The sequence below is a fragment of the Neophocaena asiaeorientalis genome, unplaced genomic scaffold (assembly GCF_003031525.2).
Source record: "Neophocaena asiaeorientalis asiaeorientalis breed wild unplaced genomic scaffold, Neophocaena_asiaeorientalis_V1.1 scaffold251, whole genome shotgun sequence".
Classification (NCBI taxonomy): Eukaryota; Metazoa; Chordata; class Mammalia; order Artiodactyla; family Phocoenidae; genus Neophocaena; species Neophocaena asiaeorientalis.
In genome coordinates, this window is record NW_020173377.1 from 11,914,397 (window position 1) to 11,930,532 (window position 16,136).

The 16,136-nt window shown below is 41.2% G+C and overlaps 1 protein-coding gene across 1 annotated transcript in view; it reads right to left on the reverse strand.

The window, feature by feature from the left end:
* Positions 1-16,136, reverse strand: part of ADAMTS9 (ADAM metallopeptidase with thrombospondin type 1 motif 9) — a 169,921-nt gene that overhangs the window by 122,713 nt on the left and 31,072 nt on the right. The window contains exons 7-12 of the mRNA XM_024746320.1: positions 15,994-16,034; positions 15,766-15,871; positions 10,850-10,996; positions 9,210-9,351; positions 7,134-7,238; positions 1,102-1,247 (exon numbers count right to left, since the gene is read on the reverse strand). Coding sequence (XP_024602088.1) covers positions 1,102-1,247; positions 7,134-7,238; positions 9,210-9,351; positions 10,850-10,996; positions 15,766-15,871; positions 15,994-16,034 — 687 coding nt within the window. The remainder of the gene's footprint in view (positions 1-1,101; positions 1,248-7,133; positions 7,239-9,209; positions 9,352-10,849; positions 10,997-15,765; positions 15,872-15,993; positions 16,035-16,136) is intronic.

Below are 16,136 nucleotides of genomic sequence, written 5' to 3' on the forward strand. Positions count from 1 at the left end.
TACAGTACAACCTAGTCTACTGCACACGCCTACTTTGCTCCTTTACCTGCTTGCTTCTCTCTACAATCCAGTCTGCTATCCTTAATGCAGGCTGTTAAAAATCAATGAGTACTGCTGAGCCAGATCCTTTTATAAACCCCAACGCAGCTGGTTCTTAAAAATGGTTGTGAGTTTGCACATCTAAAAACGAATCTGGGAAGACCTCTTGGGCCACATAGGTTCAATGGCAATAATATCATGTATTATTTTCTATCCCTTTAAACTTTATGCATCTTATATCCACATAAAATTTGATGTCATGACTTATAATGAAGTTAGGAACTTTTAAAATCCACTTATAAATAGCCTCTCCCCAAACACATGTCTATCGTGATAAGATGCTGGGAAAGAAGCCTGTGGGCTTTATTTGAGCATGTAAGTTTCAACAAGGTTCTACCAGTAGGGAGCACAGGCTCCGGATGCGCAGGCTCAGCGGCCATGGCTCACGGGCCCAGCCGCTCCGCGGCATGTGGGATCTTCCCGGACCGGGGCACGGAACCCGTGTCCCCTGCACAGGCAGGCAGACTCTCAACCACTGCGCCACCAGGGAAGCCCTACTTTACTTTTGATTCAAAAGTAAATCCTGACTTAGGGCTCCAGGTCCCTTGGGGTTCACTCATGCCGCCTTGGGGGTCTGTGTGCCCTTTTTAGCATTTCAGTAGCTAACTGGAAAGGATACATTTATCTACAATCTGGAAGGAAATGTCCGATTTCTTTGTTTCCTCATGAAAATCACTTGTTCACTTTATTAGTGTGCTATCCCAAGCTCTGGGCGGGGGGTGGGGCAGGCAATGAGATATACCTGACTGTCAAAATTGTTGACCAACCAACACAAAGCATCTACCATTTAAGAAACAAAACTTTTAATAATAAAGAGTCACAGGAGAAAAATAATAATACAGAGAGATAGAGCTTAGATAACATTGGTCTGGGCAGCTCTAGATGTCCACCCACTGTCTAATTTGGAAAGAGCTCTTTATTTGCCTCCAGCTAAATTAGTCCCTTTAGGAATTTTTCACCCCTGCTACCCCAATAATAAGAGTGACGAGTTCTAGGACTTACTCTGGTCTGTTGCACTCTCGAACAGCTGTTTTGATACCCCCTCCACATGTTCTTGAGCAGGTTCCAAAGTGACTCCAACTTCCCCAGGATCCATCAGTCACAGGGACCTCCATTTCTTTGGGAACACAAAATCCAAACTTGCAGTGCTGTATTTAATAAGGGGAACAGTGAGGGAGAGCTCGGTGCTTGAGATATTGTAGGACCTGCTGTCCTTTTAAATACACCATACTTTCATTGTTTTCCATGTGCTGGTTTGAAATGCTACAATTTCATCATCTACGTGAGTCATGGAAACAGTAGGGAGTTTAATCTCGGGCTTAGTGGTTTTAGGCTGTGTCTTCATTTACCACTGGCTTGAATAAAACTGCCCAATGAGTGGCTGGCTCCAGGCTGTTAGGGTAAGTCCCATGGCCAGCCTAGAAGCACTCAATTAGTCTTCTTGGAAAAATGAGGCGTGGAAATGGGCTGTCTACTGGTTGTAGACAGGGCCGAAATGAGTTATTGGATTTACATAGTGCATCTCCATTAACAAGGCCTAGAGATGTTGTGAGCCTGGTAAAATACAATGCTTTACTGCTCCTCACAGATTTGAAAGCCAATTTTAATTAAATGGGAGAGGGAAAAAAAAGCTAGTTACATGATTCCTATAAACTCACTCTAGCAGGGCACACAGGATGAGACTAAAGCAAAAATGGACACAGTACAGAGAGCCCTAAACTTCATTGCTTTTTGGTTACTAATGGTTTCTGATTCTGCAGCCTAGAGCAGGAAGAAGGCCATGATGCTTAAAGCAAAACAAAGTAAAACTCCTCAGCAGGACAAGTGAGTGGAGAAGCCCGTTTCAACCCTCTGCCATTGTTGGGGTGTGAGGCCCCGACACGAAGCCGAGGTCAATGAGCAATGGACAAAGGAAGAGGGGCAGCAGTGGCAGCAGGAGGGTGACGCCCTGCCGCTCGCTCAGATCTCTGAAGCGGAGCTGGTGGTGGCCACTGTGATTTATCCACAGGGAGGGCCCAGGCACGGAGTTTAGAAGCAGAGTAGCCTGGAGGCCAGGCAGTGGGGGGAGCGTGTGGGGAAAGGGAACAGATAAGAGGCTGGTGAAGCCTCAGTCAATGGCCAGTTCCAGCAAAGGTCTGGCGAACAATTATTTTAAAGAGTGCAGTTAGGCTTTCTCTATTCTGCCCTGCCTTCTCCCTTGTAATTATCCTCCTGAGTATCTGAGGACACATCCCTTTTCCTGGGCTGTTTGGCTGAGGCTTAAAAGGTTCGGCATCCAAAGAATCCCGGGCAACTCTGCACCCAGGAAATGAGGGCGGAGGTGACCGCCTCACTCCCTGAGATCATTTTATAGCTGTCTTTACAGCCGTCTTGAACATTTCTTGGAATATATGCACAGAAAATCAATGAGAGGCAGCTTGGTCTAGAGCGCCACTATCCAATAAGAATGTAACATGCGCCACATATGTAATTTAAAAAATTCTAGCAGCCACATTAAAACAAGTAAAAAGAGCACTGAAAGTAACTTTAATATATTTTATTTAGCTCAGAATGTCTCAGACATTACTGTGTCTCCATGTAATCAACATAAAATTATAAATAAGATTTTTTCCCACACTTTCTTTTCCATGCTAGAGTTTTAACACCTGGTGTGTATTTTCATTTTAGCACATTTCAGTTCAGACTGACATTTCAAGTGCTCGCCAGTCATGGGTAGCTAGTAGGCGCCATATCGGACAGAGCAGGTCTTAAGGGGACAAAGCTTAGCAGGCAAACAGTCTGGGGGTGTGGGATGGCCATTCTACAAACTAACTGTGACCTCGGGTGAGTCACTGAACTCTACTTCCATAGCTGAAAAATGGGGACCTACCTGCCAAAGATGTTTTGAGTATAACATGAGACAATGTATGGAAAGCACCTAGTACACAGCTGAGCACACAGGAGACCCAACTTGAACAACGTTTGTAATAATAAGAGCAAATATTTACATAGCACTTAACATTTGCCAGGGATTGTTCTAAGCGCTATGTCCTCACAGCATACTATGAAACAGGTACTACTATTACCCCCATTTCTACAGAAAAGAAAATGGAGGCACAGGGAGGTTGATGTCAAACATCTGGTAATGGGCTGAGCTGATAATGAAACACAGACAATCTGGCTCCAGAGTGCATACTCTCAGCTGTGACACATGCTGCCTCTCAACTGTGAGCAAATGGGAACAACTGTTGACATCTAAATAAAGACTGAAATTTAAAAGCAAGATTAATGAGATGGTTAGGTAAGGCTGATATTCCAATGTGTCTACCCAATATCCATTCTCTCCTTCATCCTTATTAATAGAATCTATATTTCCCTGGATTCTTGTATAGATAGGAATGCTCAAAGAGATGTCAGCAGAATTCATTGGGTCAGATTCCTGGGAAGGTCCTTTTGCCCCTTTGTTCCTTGCCCTTTGGCTTCATTCTGCCCAGGACTCAGAGTTGATGGCTGGAGCTATAGCAGCAATTTTGTGACTTTGAGGACGATGGCCATTTGCATATGATAGTAGAGCAGAAAGAAATTAGGAACCTGGGTCTCTGATGATTTTGTAGACCTACCGTAATAGCTCCATGACCTGCCTACCTCTGACTAGTTTTGTGTGTGTGTGTCAGAAAAAGAGCCAACTTGCTTACACTACTACCATTTGGTCTGACCTGAACAAAAAATCCTAACTAATAAACAACTGAGGTCACAGCTGATGCCCAAATTCAGCCATCAAATCTTGACACCAGGTACACCTTTTATAAATTCTACACACTAAGGAGAACGTTCCTATGACTAGTCATGGACTTTCATAATGAAATTTTTCTGTAAATACATTTTTTTCCTCATGTCACTTCAGTCTTCAATCTGTTGGCCTCTCTATTCTATAGACTCTACCTCCACACAAGAATAATCTTCAAAGCGACCATAATTCTCATTAAGCATTACCATAAACCAGAGCAGAATAAGGGCATAGGTTAAGCAGAGTGTTGCCATTCAGCACTGGATTCAAATGTCCTCATAGGGTCCCTTTTTAAAAGAAAACCTAATTAAAAATTCACCTGCAAATTAAACATTTCTTACTGATACGACCACTGGCAGGGGTTCACAGGGGAGGGAGAACCTCAGAGGAAGAGGGGAAGAACCTGAGGTGACAGAGGCTGGACGAATATGTATCAAGATAATCTCTTTTACCAGGAATTTGAACAAACAATAATTATATACTGGAAAAGCCATTACATCATAACAAAGCATTAGCGGCTACTGGAGCCAGAGCCGAAGTATATAGTCAGCCTTTCCTCAAAGTGCTCAAAACCATTTAAATGATATTTTACATAAATGTTCTTTCTGAGATTGGAAGAACAATTTGGAGGTCAATTTTGTCCCAAGGAGGCTTAAAACACAAGAGTTTCAAACCTCAGATTTACAAACAGGGTTAAAATGAAAATGTTAATGGACTTAAGAGGAGAATGGAGAAAATAAAAGGACATGAGAGAGTCATTCATCAAAATAACATTGTGTCAGCAACCCAAGACAGATTACTGCTGAGGGAGCAGGGCAGAGAGAAGAGAAAGAAAAAAGAAAAAATTAACCCAGCAGCAAACGGATACAGAATTTACTAGAGAAAAGGATAAGGTTTTACTGCCAATTCTATGAAAACAAAAGCGAAATGGAAAAACACAAAGAACGTCTATGCCAACATATTTACCATCTTATTTGTAAAGTGCATAAATGTTCTTCTGGGGAATAAACAAATGAACATCCACATCTTTAATATAAGTTGCTAGACTTAGCCGCTTTTCTAAAACAAACTAAAAATGTACCTATCATGTTCTCCACATAGCTGCTTCTCTGAAGGTGTTCTCAATCTGCCTTTTGGAATGCCTTGAGGTCTCTTGCTTTTGCCGAACAAAAGCGTACAAGGGAAATGTTTTCTGAAAGATCTCCCCAATTATTTCCCCATTTGTCAGGTATAAGATTACAATGCAATCTCTTATTTTCTGTTTCTGTTACAAAAACAGAAGACTAGAAGAAGACACAACAGACATCTTCCCAGGTTCTGTGCTCCACGATTGACTGGGATACCATAGTACTACATGGAGCGTGGTAGCCTGTACATGACTATTTTACTAAATACAATTCATCATACAATTGAAAGCTCTACTTTGTTATGTTTTTTCCAGCAGTAACATGTGTCAGAAATAGACATAGTAGGTAGGTGCATCAGATTGACTAAGAACCATGACATAATACCAGTGATTTTTTTGAGCTCAGACAGACTCCATTTAAATATATAGTTGGCTGGCTCCAACTCAAGCCAACTAGCCAAGTTGTCAACTAGATACCATGTCTATTGTCATCTCCCACCAACTGAGAGCAGCTATAGGGGTCACTGTGTTTAGAAGGACTCTGAGGCCACATCTTCATTTATGAAGAAAGAGTGAATGCTTGATGGTTACCATGGAAACCCGAGAACCATATCCCCACTCAAACCTGTGATCCTCTGGCCATCAGAACTTCGAGTTAAATGTTTTGCAAAATGTGAAAGGTTCACTATGGCCAAGGAGATATATTTCTTCTTAAGCTAATGAAAGGTGCGGTGCAGAAACTGTTATGCCTATGTCCTTAGGCTGTTTTCTTAGGCAGCTCCTGGAGAAAGCTGTATTCTCAATTGCTAAGGTCCTAGCCATCGAGAAGTGAGACCAGAGCTGATGGAGTAACCAAGCTAAATCAAGTGAAAAATCATCTTCATTATAATTTTATAAAACCACCCTAATAAAATTTAAAAAATAAAAAAAACACTCTGAGAAATGACTGGATAAGCCACTAGTTCTCCTATTTGACCATGGAAACTTAAAGAGCTCAGTGAGCTTGAGTTATGGACACTCCTGTGGACCCTGCAGCTCCTTCAGACAAAGAAAGCAAAGGAGAGAACTGGGAAGGGAGTGGGTAGGGTGTGTGAGGACTCTGCCCTGAATGAGCTGAATGACCCTGGGCAAGTCACTTCTCTTTTCTGTTTCCTATCTATAAAACTGGGGAAGGGACGGTTAAGTTCCTCATCTCTGAGGACCCCATGTTTCCATGGAAACACTCTGGGGGCCACTGATTCCGCAAGGCAAAGTAGAAGAACAGAAAATGAGATGAGAACAAAATATTAAAAGTGAGTAAAGTTGACAATGAGAGAAGAAAGGAAAAAACTTATGTAAGGATAACATGAGACTCAGATATAGTACAGGGATTACATCATAGGTAAGTGACTGAACACCATTTTTTGTATGGATTAAAAAAATCAGGTTTATATCTAAAACTTTTTGTAACCAAAGCCTTAACATACTACCTTTTTGGTTTTTTTAGATGGACACCAGGTGCAAAAGGCTGCAATAATCATATTCCTAGTTGCTGGGACATTGTTATCATTGGGTTGTACAAGCAGCAGATTTTGTTTGGTTATTAACCAATAAGTAGGAGTCATTATAACCAACTCAGGATGTGGATTTGGATGTATCTCAGGTGGCATCACAGTGCCTCAAAGGGGTCAATACAGGCTGGGAAAAGCCTTGTACCCAAGTAGTGAGCACAGTAAGTCTTCCCGTATTTCCGTAATTTTAAGATGTTCCACCAGCTTAATAACGGCCTTCCAGTGCCACCCCAAAAGAAAGAGGAAGAGAAAGAAAGAGAGAGAGAGAGAGAGAGAAAAGAAATGTTACCTCACATTAAATGTACCCATAAACTGAAAAGCACATTGGGATTTAAAAAACATTAAAATGAGAAAAAGTATGTCTTAAAATCGAGGCAATAAGGATAGCTATGTCCCTCGTGTCAGTATTATGCTATAAGGTAAGTCTGCACAACTTTCAACAGTAAAGTTGAACCTCCTGCCTCAAAAAAGTATTATGCATGCTGAAATATGCTACATTAACTTATGTTCTAAACAATGGTGACTGAGCCTACAGCCCAAATCTTGCCCATGTCTGCCCCAAGACAGAAGGACGGATCGGGGCGTTACTTGCCTTTCCAGGCTCACACTCGGTCCCATCAGCCCAGGGCGTGTGCTGAGTCCGGCAGCCTTTGTGTGCTCCATCCACGTTATTGCACCAGAGCCGTCTACACTGCATCTGCACAATTCAGTTGAATGACAATTCAGTGACGACGTGATTAGACGGTATCAAGCAAGGCAATGGTTGCTTTCAGCTAACATTTTGCCAATGATGTAGAGCGTAGGTTAGAAAGGGATTTTTTTCTTGGTATGATAAATGATAAAATATTCCAACGGATAGAGAGAGCAGCCCAGGAGACGCATTTCTATGCCCGGGAGGACTTGCCGGGGTGTCAAAGGGGAACTACTGTACAACAGAAACATACGAGATGTCATCTGGTCCTAGTAACATCTCCCCATATTACAGATAAGGAAACTGAGCCTGGCAAAGAGTAAAGTATCACACTGGAAATATGTGATGTGAGTTTAGGTTTGCAATGAGCTGCGACTGGAGAGTGGGTTCTGAGTTACGTTGTGATTAGAGTTGACGTTTGGCTTGATACTAAAACTGGCGTTTTTTCCTACTAAGCATATATTATCATGATCATATTATGACTCTCTTCTAGGGCTTTCAGGGGTTGTCAGAGGAAAGAAGGGACAAAATATCATGAAATATTTCAGGTATACAAAAAGTATGAACAATAACACAATGGATACCCGTGTGTCCACCACCCAAAGAAAGAAAGAAGACTTCACAGGCTCAGCTGAATGCCATGCACCCTCATTCTCAATCCCAATCCCTTCCCCTTCTTCCCACAGGTAACTACGGTCCTAGTGATGCTCACCATCTCATCATTCCCACTGCTTTTACTACAAATGTATAAATATCTATCAATAATATACAGCATTTCAGCTTTAAACAAACAATGCTGTTCGATATTTCAGAATATATGGATACATCCTACAACTTCCTGTTTTCCCCCTCTACACACTATGTTTTTTGAGTTATCCAAGTTGACATATTTAGCTCTATTTCAGGCATAGTTTTTAAAGATAATTTTTCCCCTGATGATGAAAATAAACAATATTCATAGTAGAAAAATTCAGAAGCTACTATTTTTTAATAGAAAAAGAGCTTTAAATGATCCAGTCTTTCCTGAAGCTCTTTTTCCCCCTTTTACATTGAGAACATACTCTGTAAAATAATTGTTTATCGTGTTATTTTAATTTAAAACTATAGCTAGAGCATGTTCCCTTGTAGAGTTACTTTTCAATTTTTGTATAATATTGCAGTAAATGGAGATACTATAGTTTGCTTAACCTTTCCATTCTTGGGCATGTGCATTACTCTGCATGTTTGCTATCATGAGTAACAGAGAAACGAATATAATCATAGATACATTTTACAGAAAAATTTTGTTACTTCCATGGAATCACTGTACCTGCCAATTTACCATGCTATCTCTGAACCACTCCCAGCAAAATAAACAAACAAATACGCAAAAGAATAGAATGGGGAATCCCAGAGAAGCACAGTTCTGCTGATATGCCTCCTGATAACCACTGGATCAAATCACTGGTCCGAATGTCCATGACACATACATCAAAGTATCACACACTTGCCAGCTGAGCTACCACCAGAAACAGTTTCAAGCCCCAGGTGGTCATAGGCCACAGCTTCGACAAGCTAAACCAGGGAAACAGGTCTGTCTCATGAATTCCTGAATCTAGAAGAGCGCCTATAATAAAAGTCATCTGGACGAGGCAGTGGGAAGAAAAGGAGACAAGGAGGGAAAAGGGCTGAGCTCTGTCATTACGAGCTTTGTAACCTTGTCCCCTCTGAGCCGCACTTACCACTTATAAAATTAAAATGGTAATGGCATCTCCCTTTTGGGCTGAGAGTGAAATGAGAAAGTTCAGGGAAAGCCCACATGCAACACCGAGCACTATTACTGTCTATCGCCATCATCACTATTACTATAATCGTTAATAGTCAATGGACCACTCAATGAGTGGTTTATGTTAAGAGTGAGAATCCAACGGAAAACTATGAATTCAAAAAAAGTCCAGAATCCATTTATGAGGGTAGAAACGGCCCCCAGATACTTACCATATACGGGCACACCTGAGAACCTGGTCCAAAAATCAATTCACATTGTTTATTCACGTTGTAAAGGAGGCCTGGCAGTTGGAGAGGCAAAGGATAGGGTCTGGATTCAGGTTCGTTAAGCAGACACTCGCCGTAACCAGTGCTGTGGAAAGCAGAAAAACAAAGATGGTGAGGGCAGTGGATAAGATATGACTGTCAAAGGCTCCAGATGACAGTGAAGGCCATTCTGTCATTTTAATGGTATAAAAGATGGTTCCTTTTTTTCTATCTGTTTTACTCATTTCATCCAAACTTGAGTCCAGAAGCTGAAGTTCTATTTTCAGTGCATACTTGTTTGTGGAACCACAGGCTGTGCATACAACGTAACCAGGAGGAAATATGTAGCTGTTGCAGAATTTACCACCTTTCGGGGCAATTACCTATTTATTTATTTAGCGGCACGCGAGTCTCTTATTGCTGTGGTCTCTCCCGTTGCGGAGCACAGGCTCCGGACGCGCAGGCTCAGCGGCCATGGCTCACGGGCCCAGCCGCTCCGCGGCACGCGGGATCCTCCCGGACCGGGACACGAGCCCGCGTCCCCTGCATCGGCAGGCGGACTCTCAACCACTGCGCCACCAGGGAAGCCCACCTATTTATTTTTTGACGTCTTCTCCAATAGAGTAAAGTGCCTTAGGGGTAAAAATAGTGCCTTTTTCACCCAAGCATGGGGCCCTGTCCATAACAACAACTGTTTAGTAAATATTTGCTGATTTGCTTAGTGTTACAATAAGAAACACTTCAGATCATCTGGTGAAAAAAACCACACATACACTCACACACACACACACACACACACACACACACACACACACACACGCAAAAAACCCCCAGCAACCTGCCAGTTCTTCCATGTTTCTGCAAACACCTCTTCTGGAAAATTCACACCCGGTGAGTTCTGATTAACAAAACCCCCTCTTCCCTGTGGCTGGGGAAACATACACCCAGTGACCTTGGGACAATCACTTGACCTTTTGTACATCTGGGAGAGAAGAGCAATAAATCTGTTACACAAGGATATTGTATAATGTAACTGGATCCTTGAGCAGCCTGGTGGGAAGCTTGAAAAAAAAAAAAAAACAAGAAAAGAGAGAAGGAGAAAGAGTCAAGGAGATAGAGAAAGAGAGAGACAGAGAGAGAATGTTCTCAATTCGACAATATGGAGGTCTGTGCAATCTTCATCCACCCATGTAACGTTCTTTGGAGGCGTCTCACTTCCCCACCCCTTTCCAACACCGAGTTACTAAGTTAGAAGCACATAAATATTTGTGGTCTTCCTTCAACATGTCATCATATTCATGGTTCCTTCCCCAAGACCTGCAGAGATTTCACAGCTTTACCAACAATGAAGCAACATTTACGTATTCTCTTTAAGATCCCAACCTTTTCCTTGAGCTCAGTCTGTAATCTTCTAAATTCTGGTGAGGACATGAACTACACAGATGTCAGAGAGTATTTTTCTTTTCCCTCCTCCCAGGAATGTCAACAAAAATAACAACTCAAAAGGAATGCTTGACTCTACATTTTCTTTCCCACAATTAGTTCACTGCATGGAGGCCAGATACTAGCATTAAGGCTGTGCTCAAAGAAAGTTCGACTCTTACTCTAAAAATTCAGTGATGTATTTTCGGCTACACTTTGACCACATCCAGGGGTTGGTGTAGAAGTTCAGTGTTGGGGCCATGACATGCTGGGGACTCTTAACTGCTTCTTCTTTGCACTTATTGTTGTCATCATGAGGCATGTTGAACCTAAGGCCAAGGAGACAATGATATAAAAAAGTCAATAAACACTAAGGGATAGAGCTGTTATAATTGCATTGAGAACGCATCTTAGAGAAAAAATTCAACTGACTACTGCATTATGGATAAGAACCTGAGTCCTGGTGAGCAGACCAAAACCTACTAGAGGATTAAAGGTAGGGAGTAGAATAAAACATACTTCTGACCCAACGGAATACAAAGTGCCTTTAATGTAAAAAAAAAAAAAAAAAAAAAAGTGAATTGGGCCACTACTTGGTTTAGCTGTACTTCTTGGAATTGCAGAGGCTCTGCATGTGCTGTAGTTGGTGCTAGAATACAGTAGTTGGAGTTCCTAATAAGCTGTTGAAGGCCAGTTTATAGAGTCAAGAACTTGGCAGGTTATGATAACACTGTGCACATAAAGAGTCAGTCAACTGTCAAAAGTTGAAGTCAAAAGCTTCCTAATGAGAGGCTCAGGGTGGGTCTTGGCATCTCTTCTTCTTTGGGTCAGGCTGACAGATGCTAAAACCCTGCAAGTATACCGTCATAGAGACATGCAAAGTTCATGCACAATAAAACCCATTAAGAAAAACTGCAAGCATGGAAGCGAGAGGCACGCCAATCCAGTTGGCTTAACCCAGAGATGGCAAATAGTTTCATGCTCCATGCCAATTACAATTGATTGGTACCAGCTTCCTGAAAATCTGGGCACAAAAGTATTCTTAAACTAATCCAGGTTCTGCCTGAGAAAAGGCTGTGATGGAGTGCCAACATCCTCTTGGGTCTGGGAGGGAACTCGGCAGCGGCATTAACACATATTTGCCATTCTTGGCTTAGAGAGAGGAAGTGGGGAAAAAAATGACAGGAAGCATTTCTCAATCCAGAAACATTAGTTCTATGACCCACATGCCTTTCTCAGTAAGATAATTATCCATTGGGTAACAAGCTCACAGGGGCTGTCCTCTGGATGACTATTCCGAATCACAAAATTGATGTATGTGATTAATCTGGCATTTAGGGAGGAATTCCCTCCACTAGTTCACCTTGAGTTACAAAAACAAGGGAGTCAGAAAGAAGTATGTAGACTTGCTTCATATAAAAATAAAAGCTGGAATAAAAGTCTGTGAAGTCCATACCAGTAATTTCTCATGTCTGATTTCCTTTTTCTTTTAAAAATTTGGCCCCCTCTATAATTGCCAGATGGGAAATGTAAGACGGGAAAACTCCACCTGTCTTGGTTGAGCTTAATAGTAATAAACGCTCAAGAGGCTCTTTTCTTAAAGGAATGACTGCCCAGGTTTCCAAATCCCAGCTGCAGAGTCAGTGTAATACCTCCATCAACAAACCTAATACAAGCAAAGTTTTCAAATCTTCCTTGTTTGTTTCTCTCTGGTGCAAAGGAGCTAGTGTTTATTCCCCACGCCACCATGACTTGATAAAATACAGTTTATTTCACCGTGTAAACAGAAACTTTTTTTTTTCATTCAAATGTTAGGCACGTTTGCTTATAGCAGGGGTGGTATAACAACTATTCATTGAGCACTTACTAAAAAATAATTACCAAGACTTTTTTAGCATTCACAATGCTCCAGCTGGTGTGTTAAATGCATTCGATGCTGTGTTTCCTTTAATTTTATTTAATTTTACTTGATTTCATTGAATTTAAAATTATTTTATTTATTAATTTTATTTGACCCAATGAAGAGTGTGCTATTACTATCCACATTTTACAGAAAAGGGAACTGAGTTGTAGAGAGGTTTAACTATCAATATTTGATCAACGTCACATGGTTACTAAGGGAGCTGGGATTGGAGTCTACTTCAGACTGATTCTAAAACCTCCTGTTTGGGAATACATACAAACTACATTCTCTCCTATGAGGCAAGTTGCGGAAGATTTGTCAGAAACACTGCGTAAGGATTTCTGTATTCAGTAGAGACTCAATTACCTCTCGAATTCTTCCAGATTCTTAGATTCTGGGTGTCTATGAAGGTGGTAAGAGAAGCCAGGAGCTATTTGTGAACATACAATGACACTCAACAGATACAAGGTCAGTTGGTCAGTTGCTTTTTCCTCCCAACAGCTCTTGGGTTTTCTATTATCAGAAAGTTATGACTGTAACAACTTAACATTTAACTTTGAAAAAGCTCATTAGAAAATCTGCTACAGAGTACGGTAGCAAATTTTTTTTAAAAAGGATTTTTACTTTTCTTAAAATATGAACAAAGCTATCTCAAAGAGACAAGGCGCCAAAAGGAAAATAATTCATTAACAGGCTAGCAGTATACTTTCTGTTTAAGCCACAACTCACATCATTCACCAATTATTTCATTTCTTGCTTCCTGACACTTTTGAGATGAGGGGTATATGTATTGTTTCCATCTTATAGGAAGGGAAACAGCATATATTTTCCTCAAGTCAAAGGGAATGTTAGAACAATTCCATCCAGAACTTGGGTATCTGGCTGCCTGCTGACTCTGCCTTAGAACTGGTGCTCCAACATCATATGCTCCTACGCCAGCATGAGCTACTATGCTTTGGGTAGTTTAATATCTCTAAGTCAAACACAGGGACACAATGGTATCTACCTTGTGGAGATTATAAAGATTAAGGGAAATAATGTAAATGAAAGCTCCTAGAACAATGTCAACAACGTGGTTTTTGCAGGGGGAGATGTTTGTTAACTGTGAATTGAGACTTCTCTATAGCTTAAAATATTTTGGTTTTGCTACTCAAAATTCCTACTTTCCTTAAAATGTCAATTTTATAAACTGGCTATCTAAAAGGGGTTTATAAACTCTCTTGGGGAAAGGAAGTAACAGGAAATTAATTATATTTCTTTAAACAGTATATTCTTGTTAGCCATATTTTGGGGGGAAATGTTAATCTGTTAATCACACAGGGACTTCCCTGGTGGTGCAGAGGTTAAAAATCTGCCTGCCAATGCAGGGGACACAGGCTCGATCCCTGGTCCGGGAAGATCCCAAATGCTGCGGAGCAACTAAGCCTGTGCACCATAACTTCTGAGCCTGCGCTCTACAACCCGCGTGCTGCAATTACTGAGCCCGCGTGCTGCAAGTGCTGAAGCCCGCGCACCTAGAGCCCTGCTCCACAGCAAGAGAAGCCACTGCAGTGAGAAGCCCGCGCACCGCAACAAAGAGTAGCCCCCGCTCTCCGCAACTAGAGAAAGCCCGCGCGCAGCAACGAAGACCCAAAGCAGCCAGAATAAAAAAAATCACACAAACTCTTGCCCTTTGAATACACTTCTATCTCTGTAACTTTGCCCATTCCATTCTCTGGGGGCCACCCTATTCCTCACTGTGAAATCTACACCTCCTATTTATATGTCTCACATAATTTACCAGATTTCTTGTAGAACAAACAAATGAAAACCCCCCAAAGATTCTGTTAAAATAAGTTTGGGGAAACTGAGTTAAACGAAATCAACACTTCAATATAGAACTTGTCAGAGCCTTTACTTCATGCCATTTGGCCTTGGCATTCCAAGCATGGCTAGACTAGGAAAAATTTTTTTAAATCACTGGATTACAAAACTCTATTTTTCCCCCATGGACCATTCTCTTGGAATCAGTGTTAGAGCCCTGTACTTTGGGAAATGCTGGTGAAATGAATAGTTTTCAAACCTAGTTCCAAGAAATCCTTGAGTTTCAGGAAGATGTTTCAGAAATCAAAGGACAGAGAGGCAGCTGACTAAGCAGGACTCTGATCTGCCACAAGGGCTTAACTGAAAGTCATGCCTCTTTTATTCTCTAAATATTGGGCATCTGACGATATTTCCTTTGGAGAAAAAAAAAGGGGTGTGCTCTTAAAATATGCTGGAAAACATATGCATTATACGTGGAGCTGGATTAGAGATACCTCTACATATGCATCTTGCTTTACGCCTATTATACTACACTGCACATAAAGTGCCTTAAAAAACATCTGGTGCATGAAAAAGCTTGCTTAATAGATGGTGTTATCTCTAAATAAAGTTAACATCTGACATGCAGATTGATACACAGCTGTACTATACTAAGGATATCTTTTGAGAAAATTATTTCAAAAGGATATAGTATGAGTAATTGAATCATTCTAGAAAGAAAAGAAGGCAGATCAAAAACCAGAATAATTTTGAATTTATACTCTTTTGCCCCATGTTCTAACCAGGCTCTGGCTCTAAAGAACAAAAAGGAAAAGCCAATTTCATAACGACCAGACACTTAGTGAACATAATTAGGAAATAGTTTCTTCTCTGTATCTTTGTTCATTTTTTTCCCCTAAAAGAGGGATAGCTCTGTTCCAGAGGCTAATATCTAAAGGACAACCCTAGATATAACTAAAATCAGGAATGATCTGGGTTTGGGAAAATCGTGTGGGCCACAGCAATGTTGGAGGATCCTACTAAACAAAGATGCTGTGTCAGGTAAGTTCTCTGGGCTGATATACCCTCTGCTTCAGTGGAAGGGGTAGAAAGGCCCCCTTTTTTCCACTTTGCAGTAGGAAAGGAGCATATCAGACCTCGCCTAGAAAACTTGTACAGTTAAACCAAAGAGATGCATGAGCTATGGCTGAAGAGGGTGCACTGCGTTTATTTAGCTTCCCAAAGTCAAAGGAATCTCTGCCAGCTACATTCCAAGCTTTTCAACCCTGCAAGCTCAACTACGATTCAAGAAGCGTCTTACATCCTCTAAAGTCAAGTGAATGCTCACTGATGTGAAGGAACGGAAGTTTTAGGTCACTACAAATTAAATGAAAATATGGAGAAGAAACGTACACATGGCCCAGTTCATGGGCTATTGTAAAAGCTGTACTCAATCCACTATCTTCACTGATAGAGCAGCTTCTGTAGGGATCACAAATGGTTCCCAGTTCAGCCAGACCTATTAGAAGGGAAAAAAAAAAAAAAAACCCACAAGGATTTACTTTAAAAAGCATTTGTGGCTTGGAAGAAAAACATGTCATAAACTGTTGTAGCCAGAGAGGATACGCACAGTGGACTCACCTAAGGTATCACATTTGTCATGAGCTCTGCAGATATCCTGTCTGAAAGCAAAGCAGACTTAGGGTCTTGACACCAAAGAGTAAATGTCAATACAAGCAAACACTTTAGAATCTTCCAGGTATTCACAACATCACCACTTTAGT